Below are 22,260 nucleotides of genomic sequence, written 5' to 3'. Positions count from 1 at the left end.
AAGGCTGCAAGGTGTCGGACATCACATCCAGACCCACAGCTCCAGCAAGAAACGAGGAGCATGTCCTCTTTATGAGCCTCCTTTATGTGAGGAGACTTCCCAGCACCAGGATCCATTGGCTTAAACTCGTTTTAAAGCAATTGCAGGAAGAGGCATGGAGTTACCGACATTGGCTTACGCCGAGCTGCTTACCCCAGCCATATAGAGGGTGGTGGCTACCTGGACCATGGTGGGTTTCTGCCAGCAATGACAAAGAAGGCAAGCTTGCGGCTACCACACTGTCTACTCCCATATGAAATTAACACTGGCCACTGAATAACACAGGCATTCCTGAGAGACACCCAGCCTTTATCCGGCGCCTTGTATGATCTCTACCTGTCTTTCTACTCCCCCCTGCCCCCACAGATGTCACCGTTTGCAAGGTGGTAGGCCAATCAAAATCTGACTCCAGCAGCCGGGGTCCTGGCAGGAGGCAGGAGGAGACTGGGAAGAGCATGGCGACAGGACCACCTGCTGCAGGGTAGTCACAGTTCCGCGACCCGCCAGGGGTGCTGCTCCCCAGGGACTTGCTGACACCACTGCCTGGCCGTCGGAGGCATGGTTCCTGGAGCCCAATGTGAGTTGATCCAACAGAAAAGGAAGCTGGACAAGCCCTGTGGTCACCAAAGGACATGGGCACTGCCAGGCCAGGGTGGGCCCCGTGGGCAGAGGAGGGGAAGGCCCAGCCTCTCTGCTTGGGCTCAGCCTGCAGCTGGTGCCCGGCTGGTGGGCAGAGGAGGGAAAGGCCCAGCCTCTCTGCTTGGGCTCAGCCTGCAGCTGGTGCCCGGCTGGTGGGCAGAGGAGGGAAAGGCCCAGCCTCTCTGCTTGGGCTCAGCCTGCAGCTGGTGCCCGGCTGGTGGGCAGAGGAGGGAAAGGCCCAGCCTCTCTGTTTGGGCTCAGCCTGCAGCTGCTGCCCAGCTGGTGAAGATCCGCTGATAATGATGGCCATGGGCCTCCTGGACACAGAGCAGCAGAGAGTGGATTTGGTTGGAAAGTGGAGAATCAGTGAGTCAGTTGACCAGAAACTGGAGAATTTTACTGAAGAAAAGCAGTTCAGAATCCAGGTTGTTTAACCACGACCACTAGTCTCTCTCGCTCTTGTAGGCTTCTCTATCTAATTCCATGTCTGGCAGCTTCTCTTCCACACCAGCCAGGGGGACACTCAGTTACCTTCCTCCAGAGGTGGGAGCCCCACTCCTGACCAGCTACCAAAGGCGTAGTCAGGCCACTCTGGTTTCACAAGTGGCGGCCCATGGCAGTAAGAACGGAACTGTATTCACCAGTCCAGGGCTGGCTGGCTGTGGCTGAGAAGAGAAAACGTTGGGAAAACAGAGACACTCCCTGGGGTTGAAATTGAGGTGTCTGAGCCACAGAAAGGTTCTCCTCTGCTACAGGGACAGCCTGGGAGGGCATGCCTGCGGCGCCTGGATGCCCCGAGCTCTGGGCTGGGCCTCCTGGTGACCACCTGGCGCAGCCGCGGGCAGAGGCAGGAGGTGGACCAGATGGACTGGAGGCAAGACAGGCCAGGCTGGTGAGACAGGTTCAAGGCAGATCCCAACCCCTCACCCCCGCAAGATTGCAGGAGCCCGTGACTATCTCAACGCTGAAATCCTGGGGTTAGGGGCCCTGGGTCAGGGAACCTGTGGGGTTTCAGAAAGAATCCAGGTGGGAGAACCTGCGCTCACCTTCGCTCCAACGCTGAGGAGCTGCGACAGTCTGGGGAGCCCCACGGGCTGGCCCCGCCTCACCTGCCAGGCAGGAGGGGCCACGCAGGGGAACAGCGAGCACCCCGGAGACAAAGGCCCGGTTTAGCTAGTCTTCTGCCCGACCCGACCCCTCATTCCCGCCCCAAGCCCCTTCCTCGACTGCCCCGATCTCACACCCGCCCTCCGGCCTTGGGGGGAGATTGACTCTTCCGGCCAGACCCAGCTCCGGGCGCACAGTCCCCACCACCCAGGCCCCCGCTGCGGGGAGCGGAAGCAACAGGAGCCGGCCCCCGCCCGCGGGTCCCCGCCCTCCGCCCCGGGGTCCTCTCGGCTGACCGGCTCCGGGGGGCGGGCCGGGAGGGGGCAGGGCCGGGGTGAGGGCGCGGGAGCGGGGCGGGGGCGCGGGCCGCGGGGCGCATGCTCACACGCGCCCGTGACGTGCGCGCCGGGACCGGGCCGCCGGAGGCCGGGCTGAGAGGGGCGGCGGGCCGAGGCCGGGAGGAGGGCAGAGCAGGGAGGAGGGCAGAGCAGAGCGGAGCGAGCGCGGCGGCGGAGAGGAGGCGCGCGGAGCAGCAGAGCGGCGGCGCGATCGGCGCTCCCAGCCGTCCTCCCCACCGCCCCAGCCCCGGCGCGCGGGCTCCGGCCGCCAGGCGGCCACCTTGCTGAGCCGCCACCCCCGCGCCGGCCGCCGCGGGCCGGGCCGGGCATGAGCGCGGAGGGGCCGCGGCCGCCCCCCGCACCGCCCGGCGCTCCCAGGCCGTGACCCGGGCGGGGCGCGCGGCCACACTCGGGCCCGGGCCCATGGGCGCGCGTGGCCGGACTTGGGGGCGCTGATCGGGCGGGCGCGGCCGGAGGAGCCATGGACCGCTGCAGCCTGGTGCGGACGCTCGTGAACAGATACGTGAGTGCGACCCGCGCGGAGCCGGGGCCGGGACACGGGCTGTACAGGACGGGGCCGCGGCCGCTGGCCGGGGGGCGCTGAAGGACTGGGTGGCCGACCGGGCCCCGGGGGACTGCAGGACGCGGGGGAGGGGGCCCTGTGGGGCTGGCACCTCGGGCCCCGACGGCACGGGCGCCCACCCGCCAGCGCGCCTCCCGGGAGCCCGGCGGCCGCTGGGGCCGCGGCAGCTTAGGTGGGCGCCGGGCCGGGCTCAAGTGGGATGCTCGCGCCCGGCCTCACGTGCCGGGTCCGCCCCGGGAGTCGGGAGTCGGACAGAGGAAGAGGCCGCCCCACGGAAAAAGACAGCGGCCTTGCCCCTTAGTTTCGTAACAGCACATGGGGCTTCGGAAGTGAAGTTTGGGAGCTTTTCTCCGAGAGTTACCAGTCGGATCCGAGGCCAGCCGTGGGGCTTCCCGGAGTCCTCGCTGGCTGTGGCCGCCACCAGAGGTGGCAGAGGGGAGGCTGGTTTGGTTTCGCGTCAGCCGAGGGGAGCCCGGGGCGGCGGGGGTGCGCCCGGCCGAAGGAAGCGGCCTGGTCTCCGACAGCCCCGCCCCCGGCCCCGCGCGCACGTGGTCGGTCACAGGTTGCCCAAGTGGCGCGCACCGAGGTTTCCGCTAGAAGGGGGCACGGCTGTGGGAGCTCTTCTGGCCTGGGAATTCCCTTAGTCAGTGTTCACGTTTACGAGCTTCTTGTTCACCCAAGGGGAACGTTGAAAGAGTGCTTCCCCGGAGCCTACTCACCAAAGAGGCCTCGAGGGTCGGGGAGCTCCCCTGGGGAAGGGCAGTGAGCCTTCCAGTTGAGTGGGGTGAACTTCTCTGGGGTTCTGGTAAGAGGCCCGGCGGGCTTCCCGTGGGAAAGGCCCCGCTGTCCCCTTAGGGGTTCTTGAGTCCAGATGACAACGTGAGTGCGCACCCCGGCCACCTTCCTGTCTACAGTAGTGAGTTCTGGAGAAGCTGGTGCCCGTGACAGGTCAGCAGAGCTGTTAGAGAAACCGTCCGTGGACGCCGCCGCGAATCAGTGCAGTCGCGGGGAGCGTGGAGGCCCTGCTGACCCGGGGTGTGCTCGCTGACCTCCCAGTCAGTTTCTGTTCTCGGATTCTAAGACTTGTGATGGAGAGGAGCGCCGACCCGGGAACACTGACACAGTCTACCCAGGAGAGAGGGAGGGCGGGAGGCCTCCCGGTCCTCCTCCTCCTCCTCCCATGGGCCCTCTGCCTGATACATCTTCCCTCCCTGCCTGTTGCTGACCCCTTCATCCTCCCAGCTGGCGGGACACAGTTCCAATGTTTGTGCTTTTATGTCCTTCAGGTCTTCAGCTCTCTCGTGTCACATCAACCTGTATAAATGTTGGTGTCCTTTACATGCTTATTTCCCCCTTGCTGTGATGTGATGTGTGTGTGTGTCACTCAGTCGTGTCCGACCCTTTGGGACCCCATGGACTGCAGCCCACCAGGCTCCTCTGTCCCTGGGATTCTCCAGGCAAGAATACTGGAATGGGTTGCCATGCCCTCCTCCAGGGGATCTTCCCCACCCAGGGATCGAACCTGCATCTCCTGCATTGCAGGCGGATTCTTCATCACTGAGCCACCAGGAAAGCCCCTTGCTGTGATATTAGACTTAAGAAATCCAGTGTCCCCGCAAGCCTAACCGGTGAATGCTCTTCGGTGGACTCTTGAGGCCTGTGCGGTATTTGGTGGCGTCTCTGGGACCCGGTTACGGGCACTATTACTATTTCTGTGTTTCTCCTTCCACGTCTTTTTTTAAACATCTGATCATTTGACTATTTCACCATATTCACATAGAAAGCCATTCATTTTTATGATATTAAGCTCATGTCTATGTTATTAAACTAATTTGGCTTTTTCCAGAAACAGCCAGTCTGTTAGCTTATGATTGGATTATGTTTCAATATGTAGGAATTAATTATATTTCCTTATACTGGAGGGGAAAAAAGACTGGGATTGAATATTCATATTTCTTTGTGATTTCTGTATGTGACTTATTCTATAAGTGCAAATAAAGTCATATTCTGTTCCAGTCTTGTGGTCACAGAGTCAGAATTTCTAGGACAGAAACCTTTTCATGATGATGCCTGAGGGTTGCCAAAGATAAAGGAGTCCTTGGAAACCGTTGCTAGGTTATTTTATTCTGGGTTACTTCCAGAGAGGTAGAGTAGGCGAGTGAAGGAGATAATTCTGTTCCAGGTTAGGCCAGGTATTTCCAAAGCTGGCATCACTGGTTGTGAGCCTGGATGCATATAAGCCACATAGAGATGTGCTGAACTCAGAAATGGCAAAGTGCTTCTGTGCCGTGAGCTTTTTAAAAAAGTGTTAACAAAGTGGATGCAAAGCTAGTGTTACCTCCTTAGGAGAGATGTGAGGGGAGACGTCCAGTTTCAGAGTCTCCGGGCGCCCACCTGGGTTGGACCTGGCCTGCCTGGTGGTTTGCCTTTCTCTGCCTCAGTTTCCTCATGTAAGAATGAGTCCCCGATCCAGAGGATTGGCACGAGGATTAACTGTGCTGACACAGGCCGGGCAGAGGGTGGTGCCCGGCGCTGCGAGGGTGCTCAGCGCCCGAGTCACTCATCAGATGAGACCGGATCGGATCAGGCGCTCAGTCGTGTCCGACGCTTTGCGACCCCATGAATCTCAGCACGCCAGGCCTCCCTGTCCATCACCAACTCCCGGAGTTCACTCAGACTCACGTCCATCGAGTCCGTGATGCCATCCAGCCATCTCATCCTCTGTCGTCCCCTTCTCCTCCTGCCCCAATCCTCCCAGCATCAGTCTTTTCCAATGAGTCAACTCTTCGCATGAGGTGGCCAAAGTGCTGGAGTTTCAGCTTCAGCATCATTCCCTCCAAAGAAATCCCAGGGCTGATCTCCTTCAGAATGGACTGGTTGGATCTCCTTGCAGTCCAAGGGACTCTCAAGAGTCTTCTCCAACACCACAGTTCAAAAGCATCAATTCTTCGGCGCTGAGCCTTCTTCACAGTCCAACTCTCACATCCATACATGACCACAGGAAAAACCGTAGCCTTGACTAGACGAACCTTTGTTGGCAAAGTAACATCTCTGCTTTTGAATATGCTATCTAGGTTGGTCATAACTTTCCTTCCAAGGAGTAAGCGTCTTTTAATTTCATGGCTGCAGTCACCATCTGTAGTGATTTTGGAGCCCCCCAAAATAAACTCTGACACTGTTTCCACTGTTTCCCCATCTATTTCCTATGAAGTGATGGGACCAGATGCCATGATCTTCATTTTCTGAATGTTGAGCTTTAAGCCAACTTTTTCACTCACCACTTTCACTTTCATCAAGAGGCTGGTTAGTTCTTCTTCACTTTCTTCCATAAGGGTGGTGTCATCTGCGTATCTGAGGTTATTGATATTTCTCCCGGCAATCTTAATTCCAGCTTGTGCTTCTTCCAGTCCAGTGTTTCTCATGAGGTACTCTGCATATAAGTTAAATAAACAGGGTGACATATACAGCCTTGACGTACTCCTTTTCCTATTTGGAATCAGTCTGTTGTTCCATGTCCAGTTCTAACTGTTGCTTCCTGACCTGCATACAAATTTCTCAAGAGGCAGATCAGGTGGTCTGGTATTCCCATCTCTTTAAGAATTTTCCACAGTTTATTGTGATCCACACAGTCAAAGGCTTTGGCATAGTCAATAAAGCAGAAATAGATGTTTTTCTGGACCTCTCTTGCTTTTTCCATGATGCAGCGGATGTTGGCAATTTGATCTCTGGTTCTTCTGCCTTTTCTAAAACCAGCTTGAACATCTGGAAGTTCACGGTTCACATATTGCTGAAGCCTGGCTTGGAGAATTTTGAGCATTACTTTACTAGCGTGTGAGATGAGTGCAATTGTGCGGTAGTTTGAGCATTCTTTGGCATTGCCTTTCTTGGGGATTGGAATTAAAACACCTTTTCCAGTCCTGTGGCCACTGCTGAGTTTTCCAAATTTGCTGGTATATTGAGTGCAGCACTTTCACAGCATCATCTTTCAGGATTTGGAATAGCTCAACTGGAATTCCGTCACCTCCACTAGCTTTGTTCGTAGTGATGCTTTCTAAGGCCCACTTGACTTCACATTCCAGGATGTCTGGCTCTAGGTCAGTGATCACACCATCGTGATTATCTAGGCCGTGAAGATCTTTTTTGTACAGTTCTTCTGTGTATTCTTGCCATCTCTTCTTAATATCTTCTGCTTCTGTTAGGTCCATACCATTTGTGTCCTTTATCAAGCCCATCTTTGCATCAAATGTTCCTTTGGTATCTCTGATTTTCTTGAAGAGATCTCTAGTCTTTCCCATTCTGTTGTTTTTCTCTATTTCTTTGCATTGATCGCTGAAGAAGGCTTTCTTATCTCTTCTTGCTATTCGTTGGAACTCTGCATTCAGATCCTTATATCTTTCCTTTTCTCTTTTGCTTTTCGCTTCTCTTCTTTTCACAGCTATTTGTAAGGCCTCCCCAGACAGCCATTTCGCTTTTTTGCATTTCTTTTCCACGGGGATGGTCTTGATCCCTGTCTCCTGTACAGTGTCACGAACCTCATTCCATAGTTCATCAGGCACTCTATCTATCAGATCTAGGCCCTTAAATCTATTTCTCACTTCCACTGTATAATCATAAGGGATTTGATTTAGGTCATACCTGAATGGTCTAGTGGTTTTCCCTACCTTCTTCAATTTAAGTCTGAATTTGGCAATAAGGAGTTCATGGTCTGAGCCACAGTCAGCTCCTGGTCTTGTTTTTGCTGACTATATAGAGCTTCTCCATCTTTGGCTGCAAAGAATATAATCAATCTGATTTCAGTGTTGACCATCTGATGATGTCCATGTCACTGATAGCTGTTAGCAAAGCTCTGTCCCTGGTGACTGGCCAGGAGAGGGCAAGTACCTCCCTGGGTCACCTGCTGGTCAGTGTGGGCGTCCTGCTCTGGAGCAGTGTGTGGGCTCAGAGGGGACTCAGGACATCTGGACACAAGGGTGCTGAAGACTGCAGGCCAGTGAAAAGCCTGCCATGACGTCTACTTGCAGAATGACGCGGCCCTTCCTCTCCACGCCTCACCGCCGGGAGGTCTGACTGTGCCGCTCGCGTCATTGTGTCCCTGGACTTTGGTTTCAGTACTTTAGCCTGGATACCTGCTTGACCAGGTTTCTGCTTATTTCTGTCTCACAATTTTTGCTTTCTGGGGTATTACTTACCTTTTAATTTTAAGATGGGCAAAACTTCCTTAATGAGAGTAGATCTGTTTTTGAAACAAACGGTTACATTAAGATTTTTCTGTATAAGGAAAAAATAAACGCTGGTCCCTGGAGAGCCTCAAGCATGGCTGTATTAGAATGCTTTGAAACTTGTAAGAAATTCACCACTTATCTGCATGTGTGTGGGTCTGCTCTTGGTTTTTTTGACCACCAAATGGCTTGTGCCGTGGACGTCAGTGTTGGCCGCTGCTGCTCTAAAAGCTTTGGCTTTAAAAGCTTTAAATGCCACCTGCCTCGGAGCTGCCTTCCTAAGGCTGCTTCTCATGACACCCTGGGGCCTCCTGTGCTTCGGACCCGGGAGTCTGCACCCAGGACGCTGAAGTGGGCCACCTGAACCGCCCGAGGCCTTGGGTGCTTGAAGTTGGTGACCCCGAGGCTGGCCAGCCCCGCCTGCGGAGCAGGGCTGTGCTGCAATGTTCAGTGTTGGAACACGCCTTTGGAAGCAACTGCCTGATGTGTAATTTAACCCCTGTGTCCTGGCTATTAAGTTAGATTCCTCCCATTGTCTGCCTGTTTGGGACAAGTCATCTTGATGTGCTTGCTTTCCTGCCTGAGGGCAGATTTAATAACCTGGGGGAGGGGAGGGAGTTTAGCTGACTGGGTTTTGCTGCAGAATCTCTAGGGGCGAGCACGCCAACCTCAGTCCGCAGTTGCCTGGAATGGCTTGGAAGCCCCTGAGCTGCCACTGGCTCCGTGGGGAGGCCTCTGTTTACGGCTGTGCTGGGCGCTGGAGCCTGGACACGTGCTGACCCTCGTGCGGGGCAGTCAGAGTGCAGATGCCCAGGTCCCAGACTCAAATGCTTTTTTAACCAAGTTAAATGCAGGCAGAAATGCTATTTATTTGCAAGGAAAATCAATAAAAAGCCATTTTTTACATCCATAGAAATTCAACAGGCTTGAACAAGGGATTGCTTTTACTTGGATTCTGGTATATGAAAAAAAAACACACAGTTGTTTGTGGAGGTCAAAGTTCAGCATCGGAGGCTCACAGGTGCAGGTGGAGACCTGGCTCAGGCCTTTGACTGAGACCATGGGCATCTTCCCGCTTGAAAGGGACCCCCTTGATGTGGTTTCCTTGCGGGGGGAGCACCGTCAGGATCGGGGGGCCACTGGGGTGCCCTGCGGCCCAGGGAGGTGCTCTGTCAAGGGTCTGACGCCGCTGGCAGCCCCAGCTCCTCCGCGGGACTGCGTCCCCTTCGGCCTCCCCGAGTGGACGGTGTGGAGGGTGGTGGCCCCCCCAACTTGGTGGTGAACGGCGGTCCCCAGGGAGGAGGCCCACCCTGCAGCTGCTGTGGGCGCCCTCCTGGTTTGGGGCGGTGACCTGGTCTGGAAAGCTGCAGCTTGTGTTCCGGGCCCCCGCCCGTCCCCCTTTGCCCTGAACCTGCACACCTCCCTTCTGCAGCGGCATCACCAGCCCCGTGACACTCCGTCGTGCCTTTCAGTTGCCCCTTTTTAAAGCAGGCTTCCTTGACCCCACGGCCCCTGCCTGCGTCCCCACGTCTGTGTCCTCCAGGGACTCCCAGGCCTGCCTCCTTCCTCCCGCAGCGCCCGTGTGTCAGCCCGTGGGCGCTCAGCCCGAGGCGGCCCACCGGGGGTCCCCCTTCTGCCCTCACCCCCAACCTCAGCCACACACAGGGTCTCTGCCTGACACCAGGTGAGGTCGTGAAGGTCAGACAAGCCAAGAAAGGTTGATGGTGGGGCCAAGCAGGGAGGGGCAGCTCCTGCTCAGAAAAGCTGACCTCCTTGATGGTGCTCAGAGAGACTGTAAAGGCGGAATGTGGGGGTGGGGGCCGCACGGTGGTTGACTTTCTTCCTAAGGCCTGGTGGCTCGTGACAGGGCGGTGCTCTGGAATCTGTGCTCTGACCTTCCCCCACCCGGGTGGGGTCTTAGTTCCGAAGAAGGACTCAGAACTTGCTGTGGGTGAGCCTCAAGGGCACTGGCCTGGCCCCAGGCTATATCCTGATGGCCCCTCCCTGGTCTCTGCACCCACTCCCTGCCCTGATGAGTCTGCCCTTTGGTTCTTCAGGGAAGGTCATGGGGGCAAAATAGTGTTCCCTCAAATAAGAAGCAGCATGGGATGCAGAAAGGATCTGTAGCCCGAGGGCCCCAGAAGTTCCTTCTGGGCTTTGTAGTTTTGTGTTCCCTGATGCACCCTGATCAGCTGGGAGGCAGGGAGGGCCTGGGGTGCCGTCCGAGTGTGCCGGGGCTGGAGGCTACGGGCCTCTGAGCCACGATGTCTGGCGGGTGGGTCCAGGCGGAGAGGGGGCTGAGCCGGTCGGCAGGCCCTTTGCTTGGGGCTGGCGCCCTGTCCTCCCCGTCAGCGCCCTGCTGGGAGGCCTGGGTGCCCCCATGGCCGCGGCTGCAGACCCCCCCCTGGGGCCGGGACAGCTCGTAAACCTCTGTCCAGCGGTCAGTTCCGCCTCTCACCACAGCTGTTGCTAAGACCCTCGAAGATGCGCCCTTGGGTGCTCAGGTGCTTGCAAGGACCTGAATGGGTTAAGGACAGGCCTTGAAAGTCTTGTTGAGGCCACTTCACACCTTTGGAGTCTCCTTCCCTGGTAGTTTCTCAGAACAGTGAGGAGGAGGCCAGGGAGGTGTGTGGTCCTGCCCCTCTCCTGATAAACCCCCGGGGAGGAAGTGACCTCCCCAGGGTCACAGCCCAGGGTCCCCTCGCATCTGGAGGGGCTTCCTGACCCCGGGAGCTTCCCCCACTCTCTGTCTGTGGTTCTTTCTGTCCTCACGGCTGCTCCTCCGCCCACAGGGACCCCAGGACTTGCCCCCTCTTTTCCTCGCATCCACCCCTCGGACCCCCGCCTGGAAAGGACCCTCTGCTGGGGTCTGGTTGTGAATGGGCATTCTTAACTGGCCCCCTGGGGGTCCTGGAGCACACAGTGCAGAGCCTTTGGCTCAAACGCTTTCTATTTTCTGGGCAGGGCGGGGGAGGGGGGGGGGGCGGGTCCCCAGCGGGGGAGGGGGGGGGCGGGTCCCCAGTGCCGCTAGTCTCCTGAACGCTGAGAACCTTGTCTGAAAACAGGAGGGGAACTGGCCCTCTGATACGGTTGCATCAGACACTCTGTGGCTTCAGAACTGCCTGAGTTTATGGCCAACATTTAAACGCGGCTGATTGTGTCCTGGGGGTAAAGATTCCGCCTGATAACACAGGAGACTCCGTGGAGAAGGAAATGGCAACCCACTCCAGTATCCTTGCCTGGGAAATCCTGTGGACAGAGGACTGGCGGCTGCAGTGCTTGGGGTCACAAAGATTCGGACACGCCTGAGCGACTGAACACGATTGTCCCCGAGTGCCCACATTTCCCCACTGTTTGAACAAAGGTGTGACCTGGCCGTCTGGCGCCGGGTGGCTGCCCTTCATGGAGGGCTTGGCGCCCTGCCCTGCGGCTGCCCTGCCTCCCGACCCCTGTCTACCGAGGGTCCAGGCTTCTCCAGTTGGGGTGGACCCCTGAGCCCAAACCAAGCTTTGTCCGTCGGTCAGTGGGTTAGAAGCACCCGATGACTGGCCGTCGGGAGCGGAGCCCGGGCCCCGCGTCCCCTGGTGCGTGTGTGCTGACGCTGGGTGGGGAGCGGGTCCAGCAGTGTCCCTGGCGGGAGGCTCACTCATGCTGCGTGTGGACCGGAGAAGCCCGCCGTGGCCGAGTCGGAGAGGGCTCTGCGCTCCTGCCCTTGCCTGTCCCGTCGTCACCTGGGCGTAGGCCAGGCCAGAGCAGGGCAGCGCTGTGGGCAGCTTAGTCGTTAGCTGCCTCTTCCAGCCAACCCTGCACATACTTTCCCTACCTTTTTAAGTGGAGACGGAGGAAACTCACTGCCTCCGAGCCCCCTCCTCTCGAGAGGACTGTGCTGGTAACGTTCACCCGTACGTGCCCCGCCGTCCTGCCGTCTGGGTGTCTGTCAGTCACCCTCTCAGGATAGAGCTCGTCCAGATGGATCCATTTCCAAGTTCTCGCTCTGCAAACGTTTAACTGCCTCCCACCCTCCTGAGCTTCTGTGGGCAAGATGTTTCCTGTTTCTCTGTGGTTTTGTTTTGCCCTTGGTGGGTTTCAGAGTCCACGCACCCCCGGGGAGTGTCTGACAAGGTTTGGACGTAGGCGGTGGAAGGAGCCGGTTTTCCTGGGGGACAGCTGTGTGTCCGCGTCATCCAGCCGCAGTCTGCCCCGACACGACGCACCAGCTAGCCGCAGCTGTCGGGGGAGTCTGCACCGTCTGCTGTGTGTGTTTTGCGGGTAAAACATGTTAACCGAGAACATGTTAACCGAGGTGGGTGGCTCGGGCAAGATGCTGGTGACTTCCGGTCACTTTGCTTCTGCCGTGCTGACCCTGCGCCTGCCTCGCGGGCTCTGTGACGGGGCAAGGCTGGGGTTCCTGGCGCCTCATCGGGACGCACGAGGCTGGCTTCCGTTTCCCTCCCCTCTTACCTGCCAGGGGAGGCCTGCGTCTGTTCCAGGACCCCCTCCCATGCCGGCCTGGGTGTGGCTGCAGGCACCCAGGAGCCTGTGGCCTAGGAAGATGCGTAGGCTGCTGGTGAGTTTCTGTGGGGCTCGTGGACACTCCTGCGAGCACGGCAGACGGGGGGGCCTGGGTCATCCAGCCCGCTGCTCTTGGCCGCGCCCCGGGGGTAGCCGGCCACCCTGCCATCCACATGGCTGAGGGGCTCCCTGCCACGTGGACGGCGGCGGGCCTTTGCTTTGCCCACCCAGTGTCCTTTCTCCTCCACGCCTCTGTCCTGGTCTGAGGTTGGAGGCCCGCCTGAGATGCGCGTCATGTCAACACACGTCTGGTCGTTGAGGACGTGGAGGCTGAGAATGTGGCTGAGGAAGGCGGCGTCCTCGGGTGAAAAGCTGGCCTCGATTCCGGGGTGGTTCTAAGATGCTCGTGGCGGGTCCGTGAACCTCGGTGGTGGTGGGTTTAGCGCCGGCATCTAAAACACGAAGCTGTGATGGGTCCGTGCCTGTCCTGGTGTGGGGCTGGGGCCACAGCGGAGCCCGGTTTCTCAGGCTTGGGGCTGCAAGTGCGGCCCAGGGCTGGCAGGCGGGTCCGGTGAGGCCAGACGGCTGCCTTCTCCTGGCCTCAGGCGGCTGCTCCTGGGGTGGGGGGCAGAGTGAATGATCTCTGTCCCTCGTCCTGCGAGGACACGGTCCCGTCAGGGACAGCACCACCCTTACGCCCGAGTTTCATCTCCACGGCTTCCCCAGGCCCCGTCTCCGCCCACAGGCACGGTGGGCGTAGCGGTTCAGGGGGCACAGTTCCGTTTGTGGCTGAATACTGTTCAACTTGGTGCGATTCGGATTGTCAGTACTCACACAGGTAGAGAACCACAAAGGAGGCAGTTTGAAAAAGTGCGTTGACTGTTGACTGTTTTATCAAACCAAAAGAAGCATTCCCAGAATCGGGGGGGCTAACAGAGTAGAGGTGCAGCAAGAACGGTCACTCTTCTGGGCTGTGGAGCGGGTTTTGGCCGTTGTTAGCGCTGAGAGACCACGGTGCCCACCGTCCGAGCCCTGATCCGTCAAGGGCCTGTGTGTTCCTGTCTTTCTCTTTGCCTTTTTACTGTGGGAGGCTTGGATTTTTTGGTCTTCTAACTTTATTGAGCCTTTCAGTGGCTAAGTCAAAGACCGCTCTTGGTAAGTGTCACACTGCACTTGAAAACACGTGGGTTATTTTAAAATATCTTTTGCTGTTGATTTTTCACATAGTTTCACAGTGATAAGAGAACAGACTCTGTGATTTCAGCACCTTTAGACGGTGAAATTCTTGCTCCTGGGTTTATGTTCTCGTCCCTGGAGGTGGAAACGACAACCCACTCCAGTATTCTTGCCTGGAGAATCCTGTGGACGGAGGAGCCTGGTGGGTACAGTCCGTGGGGTCACACAGAGTCGGACGCAACTGAGCAACTGAGCACACTCTAGCACTAGCTAGGAGGCTTGGAAGCAGAGTGGTGGTTGGTGTCAAGTGTCGTCTGGGTTTGTTAGGACTAAATCCGCAGCGTCTGTCTCGTTGACCGGACAGATGTCCCCCACGTAACTGGATTGGGCGGAGGGGGCTGGGAAGTGGCTGGTCCCCGAGTCAATGGGATCAGCTTTAGGGGCCGTGCTGTCGGCCTGCTCTGTGCAGGGCAGCCTCCTCACCTCCAGCAGAATCGGAACGGGGTGGCTGGAAGGTGACCCCAAGCTGTCGCTAGGGTGACAGGGACGTGACTTCTCTGTGGGCCCAGGATGTGGGGTCACCCTGCTGCCCACGCATGCTGGGCTTTCGTGGTGACCTGAGAGTTCCCAAGCCAGCACTGCAGAGCTTTCCTTCCTAGGTCTCCCTGTAATCGCAGCCTGGTTCTCATTAAAAACTTGCTCAGGCTGTTACACAGCCCTGTCGGAAGAGACCCTGATACGGCGGGGAGCTGGCCCGGCCTCTGGTACTGGGGGCTGGCCCTGTCTGTCTGATGCTGGGGCCCTTGTCAAAGTCACAGGACCCAGGGTCGGGGGAGCGCCCCCTCTGTCTTCTCTGAACTGTCTGTTCAGTTGATGGAATCTGCCCCTCAAGATCAAGTTTATTTCCAGGCCGAGTGTGTCTGCCCCTGCCCTGGGTGCCGGCCTTGTTCCTCCCACCTGCTCTGGACAGACCCCGCTGTCATGAAAGGAGGTGGCTAGGCTGGTCATCTGTTACGTAATCTCCCTCCTTCAGAGAAAAGAGGATTTCCTCCAGCCTATTTTCAGCAAAGGATTAGGGACAATGAAGTTCTGCCATGGGAGCGTCATCTGGATTTCTGTGTGATTTTTCAGGAGGGCCTCAGTGTCCTGCCCAGAAAACATGAGTTTTTAAATCATGGAATTAAAGTTATTATTCCCTGGAACAAAGTGATGGGGCGATTATTGGTGCAGGAGATAAGTGATCTGAAGGTAAGGCAGGCCTGGATTTGTCCGTCCTTTTCAGGTAAAGGATCTGAAAGGGACGGACCACTTGCATGCACGTGGAGTGATTTAACTTCCCTTTTCTCTTTAGGAAGTGTTTGGAAATAGTCATTTTGATTTGGATCGAATAGATAAGCCATTAAAGTCGTAGATAACCGTGAGGTGTGTCCGCGCACTTTTTGACTTGGGGAGGCACCTGAAGGCAGTGTATGTGTTAGAAAGCTGGGGTGACCGTCCTGTGGTTAGAGTCTGCGTGTGTCCTCACGTCTGATACTGTCCAGCTCTTCCCACTGTTTTTCTGACATTGAAGCTCAGGTGGGGGGCAAGCCTGCGGATTCTAGCAGGGGGAGGCGTGTGACGAGCTCATTGCACATTAGGTGCTCAGCATTGCTGTTCACCAGATGGTTGTTGACACTCGCTGTATGCACAGGGGACGCTGTGGAGGGCGAAGACGGCAAATAGGCAACGCAGTAGGCTGGCTGCGTGTCGGGCAGGGCTGGGGATGAGAAGGAGATGGGCAGTGGGAAGGAAGGGGAGGTGACAGAAGCCGGGTCTGGGGGGACGGGGTGGCTCCGGGCCCCGAATCACAGGGCTTGGGGTCCAGGTCTGGGGGGACGGGGCGGCTCCAGGCCCCGGAGTCACAGGGCTGGGGGTCCAGATCTGGGGGGACGGGGCGGCTCTGGGCCCGGGAATCACAGGGCTTGGGGTCCAGGTCTGGGGGGACGGGGTGGCTCCGGGCCCCAGAATTACAGGGTTGGGGGTCCACGGAGGCCAGAGGCCAGCCCAGCGCAGCAGGCCTCGGTGGACAGTGGGGGCGGTGTGGCAGAAATGGTGTGTTACGGTCACATTATACAGTAGGGCCACGTGGCCGCCCCCAAAATTCCATTACTTAAAACATGGAGTATGTATGTTACCTGTGATAAAGGTTTAAATTTGGTTTAAAATCATCAGGACCTGCTGTAAAGCACAAGGAGCTGTACTCAATACTCTGTAAGGATCTGCAGGGGAAAGAATGTGAAGAGAGCGGCTGCTGTGTATGTACAACAGACGCACTTTGCTTACCCTCGAAACTAACACAATGTTGTAAATCAACTGTATATTCCAATAAAAGTGTAAAAAAGGGAATTACATGGCAAAATGAAGATGTGACATAATAAATTAGGATGGTTGTAACATTACAAAGATGCATTGACCTAGTGAGTGAATGTACCATAGGTTGGTTTATGGGCAGTTTTTTTTTTTTATTGTGGTAAAATATACATAAGATTTACCATTTAAACCATTTCCAAATAGGCGCATAATATAATCCATTGGCTTTAAGTTACATTTGCATAGTTATCATCACCATCCGTTTCTAAAACTTTTTCATCTTCCTAAATACAAACTGATTTACGGGCTGTTTTAAGTAGTTTATTCTACATTTGATACTGTTTATCTTGCTTTTTTGGAAGCATTTTTTTTTTTTAATCAATGAAAAAGATCTTATCAGGGTCATGGGAAGACTTATTGAAACCTAAGCATTGATTAAATTTTAATGGAAAATGTACCCTTGGCAGGAGGGTTTTTTTTCTTTTTTCTTTTAAATAATTGGTGATGGTAAGCTTTATTAAAATTTAAGTACTTGAATGTGAGGATTCATTTGGGCTTTATGTTTTGCTTAATATGTATTTGTTGAGAACAGCGAGTGGTGATTATTGCTCCAGAGAAGAAAACCTGATACTTGTCATTCAACAAGTAATTCTGTAATGAGACAGAATATCTCATAACTAAGAGTTATATCTAGTTGGCAGTACACTCAAATAGTGTAGCTCATAATGATGTTTGTTTAATGGTGTTAGAAAGCCATATGCTTTTCTCCTAAGTGCATTGATAATAGGAATTATAGCACTTTATGAGAAATTTTCTTCCAGAAACTACAGTCTGTTGATTGACTGGATCAGATAAAGTTTCTGTTTTGAGTTTATCTATAATGTTTATTCTTTTACTATCTAAAAAAAAAAGATTAAGAAATGGATGAAACTTAAATTTGAGGAATTTTTTTCTGTAAAATTGTTGGGTCTGTGACAAGCAGTTTCCTGTTATTTCTGCTCCAAAAGGTGATATGACGTTTTTTTGTTGTTGTTCTTAAATTGAAATTGTCTGGTTTCATAAATTGCTGTGCCACTTTTTAGACAGCAGCATGGTTTCAAAAGCACGAAGCCCCGTTCTTATTAAGTACTTAATTGATTAACAAGAAACGTCGTTGTAAAGTTGAACACTTCTGTCTCTTAAACAGTGTGGCTCGTTAAAAGCCGCGGCTGTCAGGAGCCGGCGAGGTGCCCCGGTTGGGCGTTGTGGCCCTCGGAAGAGCTGGCTGAAGAGTGAAGATGCGAGAGTGCGGTGCGCGTCCTCGGCGAGCTCCGGCGTCGGCTTCCTGAAGACGGCCGCATGGCCTCCCTCAGCCGTTACCCGAGCACGTGGCAGGGGAGTCAGGGCTGGGGGCGTGGTTACCCGAACAGGTGGCAGGGGCGTCAGGGCTGGGGGCGTGGCCTCCCTCAGGCGTTACCTGAGCACGTGGCAGGGGCGTCAGGGCTGGGGGCGTGGCCTCCCTCAGGCGTTACCTGAGCACGTGGCAGGGGCGTCAGGGCTGGGGGCGTGGCCTCCCTCAGGCGTTACCCGAGCACGTGTCAGGGGCGGCAGGGCTGGGGTCGGTGGAGGCTCGTCCCCACAGAGGCCTGTGCTCCGCCGGGACGTGGTCGCCGGCCGGCACTGGTCTTTCTCTTTTTTGGCCCAGCCTCGCTGCAGACGGGTCAGGCGCCTTCTGCACTTTGTCGGCTGATGAGTGACTTCCCACCAGTGCCCGAGGAAAGGGCAGTTTGGTTCACGTCTTGACCTGGATAAAGGCTGCAGCCCGCGTGGACCCATGGCAGGTCCTGTGCTGGCCCAAGCTGCCCACTGCCAGCTCCCTGGGTTCGCTGGCCCTGCGGGGGACGGGGACGTGGGAGGACCCGGGGGTCGGGACATAGACCCCAGACTACCACCCGCCCAGCATCAAGCATGTTCATTCCAGCCACGGGTTGACCACCTCTAGGCCTATAGCCAGTGAAGTGCTGAGAAGACTTTATGCACAGACATGCAGGCCTGGGAAGTGACGGTCCAGGCGCTGGCCCCGGGACCCTTCTGCAAAGCCACCTTCTCAGTAGATCCTGGATTCTGGCTTCAAGGCCAGGACGAGGCCTCCAGCGTGTAAAATCCACATGTCACTCTGCGGCCGGGAACGCCGTCCACACGCCCCTGGAGTCCATGTCCTCTCTCATAAGCGTGGTTCACACGTACACACACACGCACGGCTCTCCAGCCGGTGGAGTAAACAGGGGGAGGCAGGCGCAGCGCCCCCAGAGGACGGGTTGTGATGGGGGGATAGACGGAGCTCTGGGAGCAAGGGGCCCAGCCCTGCTCTGGGGGTGGCGCGGGGCCCCTGGCCCGTGGGCGGCGGCCTCTGCTGTCTCAGGCGGGTTCTGACCCCTGGGATCTGCGGCTGGCTTTCTCTATGTGGGTGGGGCACCGGGTGTTAGGTCTTTAATGAGAGGGGAGACGGAGGGGCTGGTTCTCAGGCGGCCAGCACAGTCCACGGGAGACGACTGGTGGTGACGTCAGTTGTCAGGCCAGGGCCGGATGAGGCCCAGAGTCTGCTCCTGCTGCCGTCGCTGCCGCTCCTTGGGGTCTCAGGTGCCCTGGCCCCACTTCCCCCACACCCGGGCAGTGCTGAGTGAGTGGTGCTGGCTAGCGGCAGAGCTCAGCGGGGCTGGGCGGAGGGCCCACCTGCCCTTATATCTGCTGAACAGAACCACATGGAGGCCCTCCGAGGCCCAGGGCCGAACCCACACCCAGAAAGGGCTAAGTTCAGCAGTTCAGTTCAGTCGCTCAGCGGTGTCTGACTCTTTGCGACCCCATGGATCACAGCACGCCAGGCCTCCCTGTCCATCACCAACTCCTAGAGCTTACTGAAACTCATGTCCACTGAGTCGGTGATTCTATCCAACCATCTCATTCTGCCGTCCCCTTCTCCTCCCGCCTTCAATCTTTGCCAGCATCAGGGGCTTTTCAAATGAGGCAGCTTTTTGCATCAGGTGGCCAAAGGATTTGAGCTTCAGCTTCAGCATCAGTCCTTGCGATGAACAGTCAGGACTGATCTCTTTTAGGATGGACTGGTTGGATCTCCTTGCAGTCCAAGGGACTCTCAAGAGTCTTCTCCAACACCACAGTTCAAAAGCATCACTTCTTCAGTGCTCAGCTTTCTTTATGGTCCAACTCTCACATCCATACACGACGACTGGAAAAACCATAGCCTTGACTAGATGGACCTTTGTTGGCAAAGTGATGTCTCTGCTTTTTAATATGCTGTGTAGGTTGGTCATAACTTTCTTTCCAAGGAGTAAGCGTCTTTTAATTTCATGGCTGCAATCACCATCTACAGTGATTTTGGAGCCCCCCAAAATAAAGTCTGACACTGTTTCTACTGTTTCCCCATCTATTTGCCATGAAGTGATGGGGCTGGATGCCATGATCTTAGTTTTCTGAATGTTGAGCTTTAAGCCAATTTTTTCACTCTCCTCTTTCACTTTCATCAAGAGGCTCTTTAGTTCTTCACTTTCTGCCATAAGGGTGGTGTCATCTGCATGTCTGAGGTTATTGATATTTCTCCCGGCAATCTTGATTCCAGCTTGTGCTTCTTCCAGCCCAGCGTTTCTCATGATGTACTCTGCATATAAGTTAAATAAGCAGGGTTACAGTATACAGCCTTGATGTACTCCTTTTCCTATTTGGAACCAGTCTGTTCCATGTCCAGTTCTAACTGTTACTTCCTGACCTGCATACAGATTTCTCAGGGGCCATGTCAGGTGGTCTGGTATTCCCATCTCTTTCAGAATTTTCCACAATTTATTGTGATCCACACAGTCAGAGGCTTTGGCATAGTCAATAAAGCAGAAATAGATGTTTTTCTGGAACTCTCTTGCTTTTTCCATGATCCAGCAGATGTTGGTAATTTGATCTCTGGTTCCTCTGCCTTTTCTAAAACCAGCTTGAACATCTGGAAGTTCACGGTTCACGTATTGCTGAAGCCTGGCTTGGAGAATTTTCAGCATTGCTTTACTAGCGTGTGAGATGAGTGTAATTGTGTGGTAGTTTGAGCATTCTTTGGCATTGCCTTTCTTGGGGATTGGAATGAAAACTGACCTTTTCCAGTCCTGTGGCCACTGCTGAGTTTTCCAAATTTGCTGGCATATTGAGTACAGCAGTTTCATAGCGTCATCTTTCAGGATTTGAAATAGCTCAACTGGAATTCCATCACCTCCACTAGCTTTGTTCAGAGTGGTGCTTCTTAAGGCCCACTTGACTTCACATTCCAGGATGTCTGGCTCTAGGTCAGTGATCACACAATCGTGATTATCTGAAAGTGGGTGGTTTTCTGGCAGCCGCTCCCGGAACCCAGAGCCCAGATAGACCTACCGTTGCCGTGTGTTTGAATATCCAAACAAGATGCCTTTGGTTGCTGTAAACAGAGGTGTGAATGTTTAAAACAAGTTCAGTTGGATTTCTGCGGACCTGGGATAGTAGTAAATTCATCCACACGGCATTACGTAATAGAGTACATAAAGCTCTATGGGTCTTTGTGGAATGATTTTTTTTTCTTCCTAGTTCTTACGGATGTAAGAATCCTTGTTATTGAGCACATTCAGATAGAAAGGAGCCGTGCGCCATGTGAATGGCAGCGTTGAGTCTTACGTGATCTTGTGGGTTTCTGATTCTTGTTTAAGCTGTGGCTTCTCAAGGCCGCTGTTGTTCCAGGCAGAATGGAAATTTTATTCCCATTTTGTTTGTGGTAAGATCACGTTCTGGCCATTTAATCTTCTGCTGACAGCTAACTGTTGATAAGGATGAAAGGAAACCAGATACCAGGTTAGGTGTCCCCAGTTGAGGCCAGGAAGGCCAGGAATGCAGCCACCAGCTGACCAGGGGCTCCATTCCCTCTGTTCCCCCCGGGGCTTCTCCTGCCATCCTGCCTCTCACTGTCCCCCACCTGCCTTTCTTCCTGCGAGACAGGCTGGGTCTTCTCTCTCCCACCTCTGCCCTCATCCTGGATCCTCAGGGGCTACTTTCTGGGTTCCACCAGAGACGTCTCTATCTCAGCTGGAGGAAATGCCAGGGGCACTTTTTCCGCCTCTGGGAGGACCCCCAGCCCCACCTCTAAGTCCCTGCAGGGTGTGGGTGACCGGAAGAAGGAGCAGAGCTGGGGCTGGCCTGGCTCCCCTTCCAGACTGCCCTCCTCTTTCTGCTTCAGAGGGGGCTGCATGGGGGATGCATCAAAGAGCAGAAACCGTAGTTTCAAGGAAGGTGGCTGGGGCACCTGCCTGAGCCCCGTGCCTTCTGCACTCAGGTCCATGAACACACAAGCCTGGGCTTGGTGCCCTGCACGGGGGTAGTGGGCCTGGGGCGACTTGGGGGCTCAGGCTGTTCTGAGAGCGAGGAGGTGAGAGCTCTCTGCTGCGGCTTCCACAGGAACGGGGACCAAGAGCAGAGAGCAGAGATCCTCCTGCTCGTGGAGAGATTTTTTTCAAGTCTTAGCGGAATGAGCAGGACAGAACGTCAGGTGCAAATTATGGCCTCACCTAAAAGCTGGTGAAATAGGTCCGTGACATTTCACAGCTCGAAGACTCAATTTTTACTCCTGAGTCGTATCCGATTTTATTTCAGAATGCACGATTGGGCTCAAAGCAGACAGGGCTGCCCATCACAGGGTTTAGGTGGGCCGTGGCCCAAGAGGACCCGCGGGTTTCTTTGGAAAACACAGGTTTAGAAAACATTTTAACAACCATACGGACTTGGGTTGAGAGTAAATACCCCAGGTTGCGGCCTTCACGCTGCTGTGCAGTGCCGACGCTGCTGTGTGTCACAGACGTTACGGTGCGGGCCAGCTGGTGTGTGCATTACAGGTGTCACTGTGCTACTGAAGTGTTACAGGTTTAGGGGTTTGTTGTGTTACTTCGTTTCAGCTTCTCTGTACTGCTTGTAACGGCAGTCCTATTTCCTCAAATCTGATGGTATTGAATTCACTAACTGTGGTGGTAGGTGAGAAAACAGGACATTACACACTGCCCTTACAAGCTGAGCGCTGTGTGTGCGTCAGAGCAGGGCTGCCTGCGTCCCGCTGCCTGCGTGAGACCCCCTGCCTGTCTCTGCCTCTGTCCCACCTTTTCTGTAAGACGCACTCATCGCTGTGCTGTTGGAAACAGGGGTAAAAGCAATGGAAATAAAGTATCTGGATTTTTTTTTTTTTTTTTTTGCAGCTTTAAGAATGTTAAATAAATTTTCCACTAATGATGTTCATTCTGTTTTTTATTTTTGC

The 22,260-nt window shown here is 55.1% G+C and overlaps 1 protein-coding gene across 1 annotated transcript in view; it reads left to right on the top strand.

Moving 5' to 3' along the window:
- Positions 1-2,188: 2,188 nt before the first annotated feature.
- ATP11A (ATPase phospholipid transporting 11A) overlaps positions 2,189-22,260 on the top strand; it is a 103,393-nt gene continuing 83,321 nt past the window's right edge. The window contains exon 1 of the mRNA XM_070380719.1: positions 2,189-2,646. Coding sequence (XP_070236820.1) covers positions 2,605-2,646 — 42 coding nt within the window. The 5' untranslated portion in view covers positions 2,189-2,604. The remainder of the gene's footprint in view (positions 2,647-22,260) is intronic.

This window comes from Bos mutus, chromosome 12, assembly GCF_027580195.1.
Source record: "Bos mutus isolate GX-2022 chromosome 12, NWIPB_WYAK_1.1, whole genome shotgun sequence".
In the NCBI taxonomy this organism is placed as follows: domain Eukaryota; kingdom Metazoa; phylum Chordata; class Mammalia; order Artiodactyla; family Bovidae; genus Bos; species Bos mutus.
This window is presented reverse-complemented; position numbering and strand designations above follow the sequence as displayed.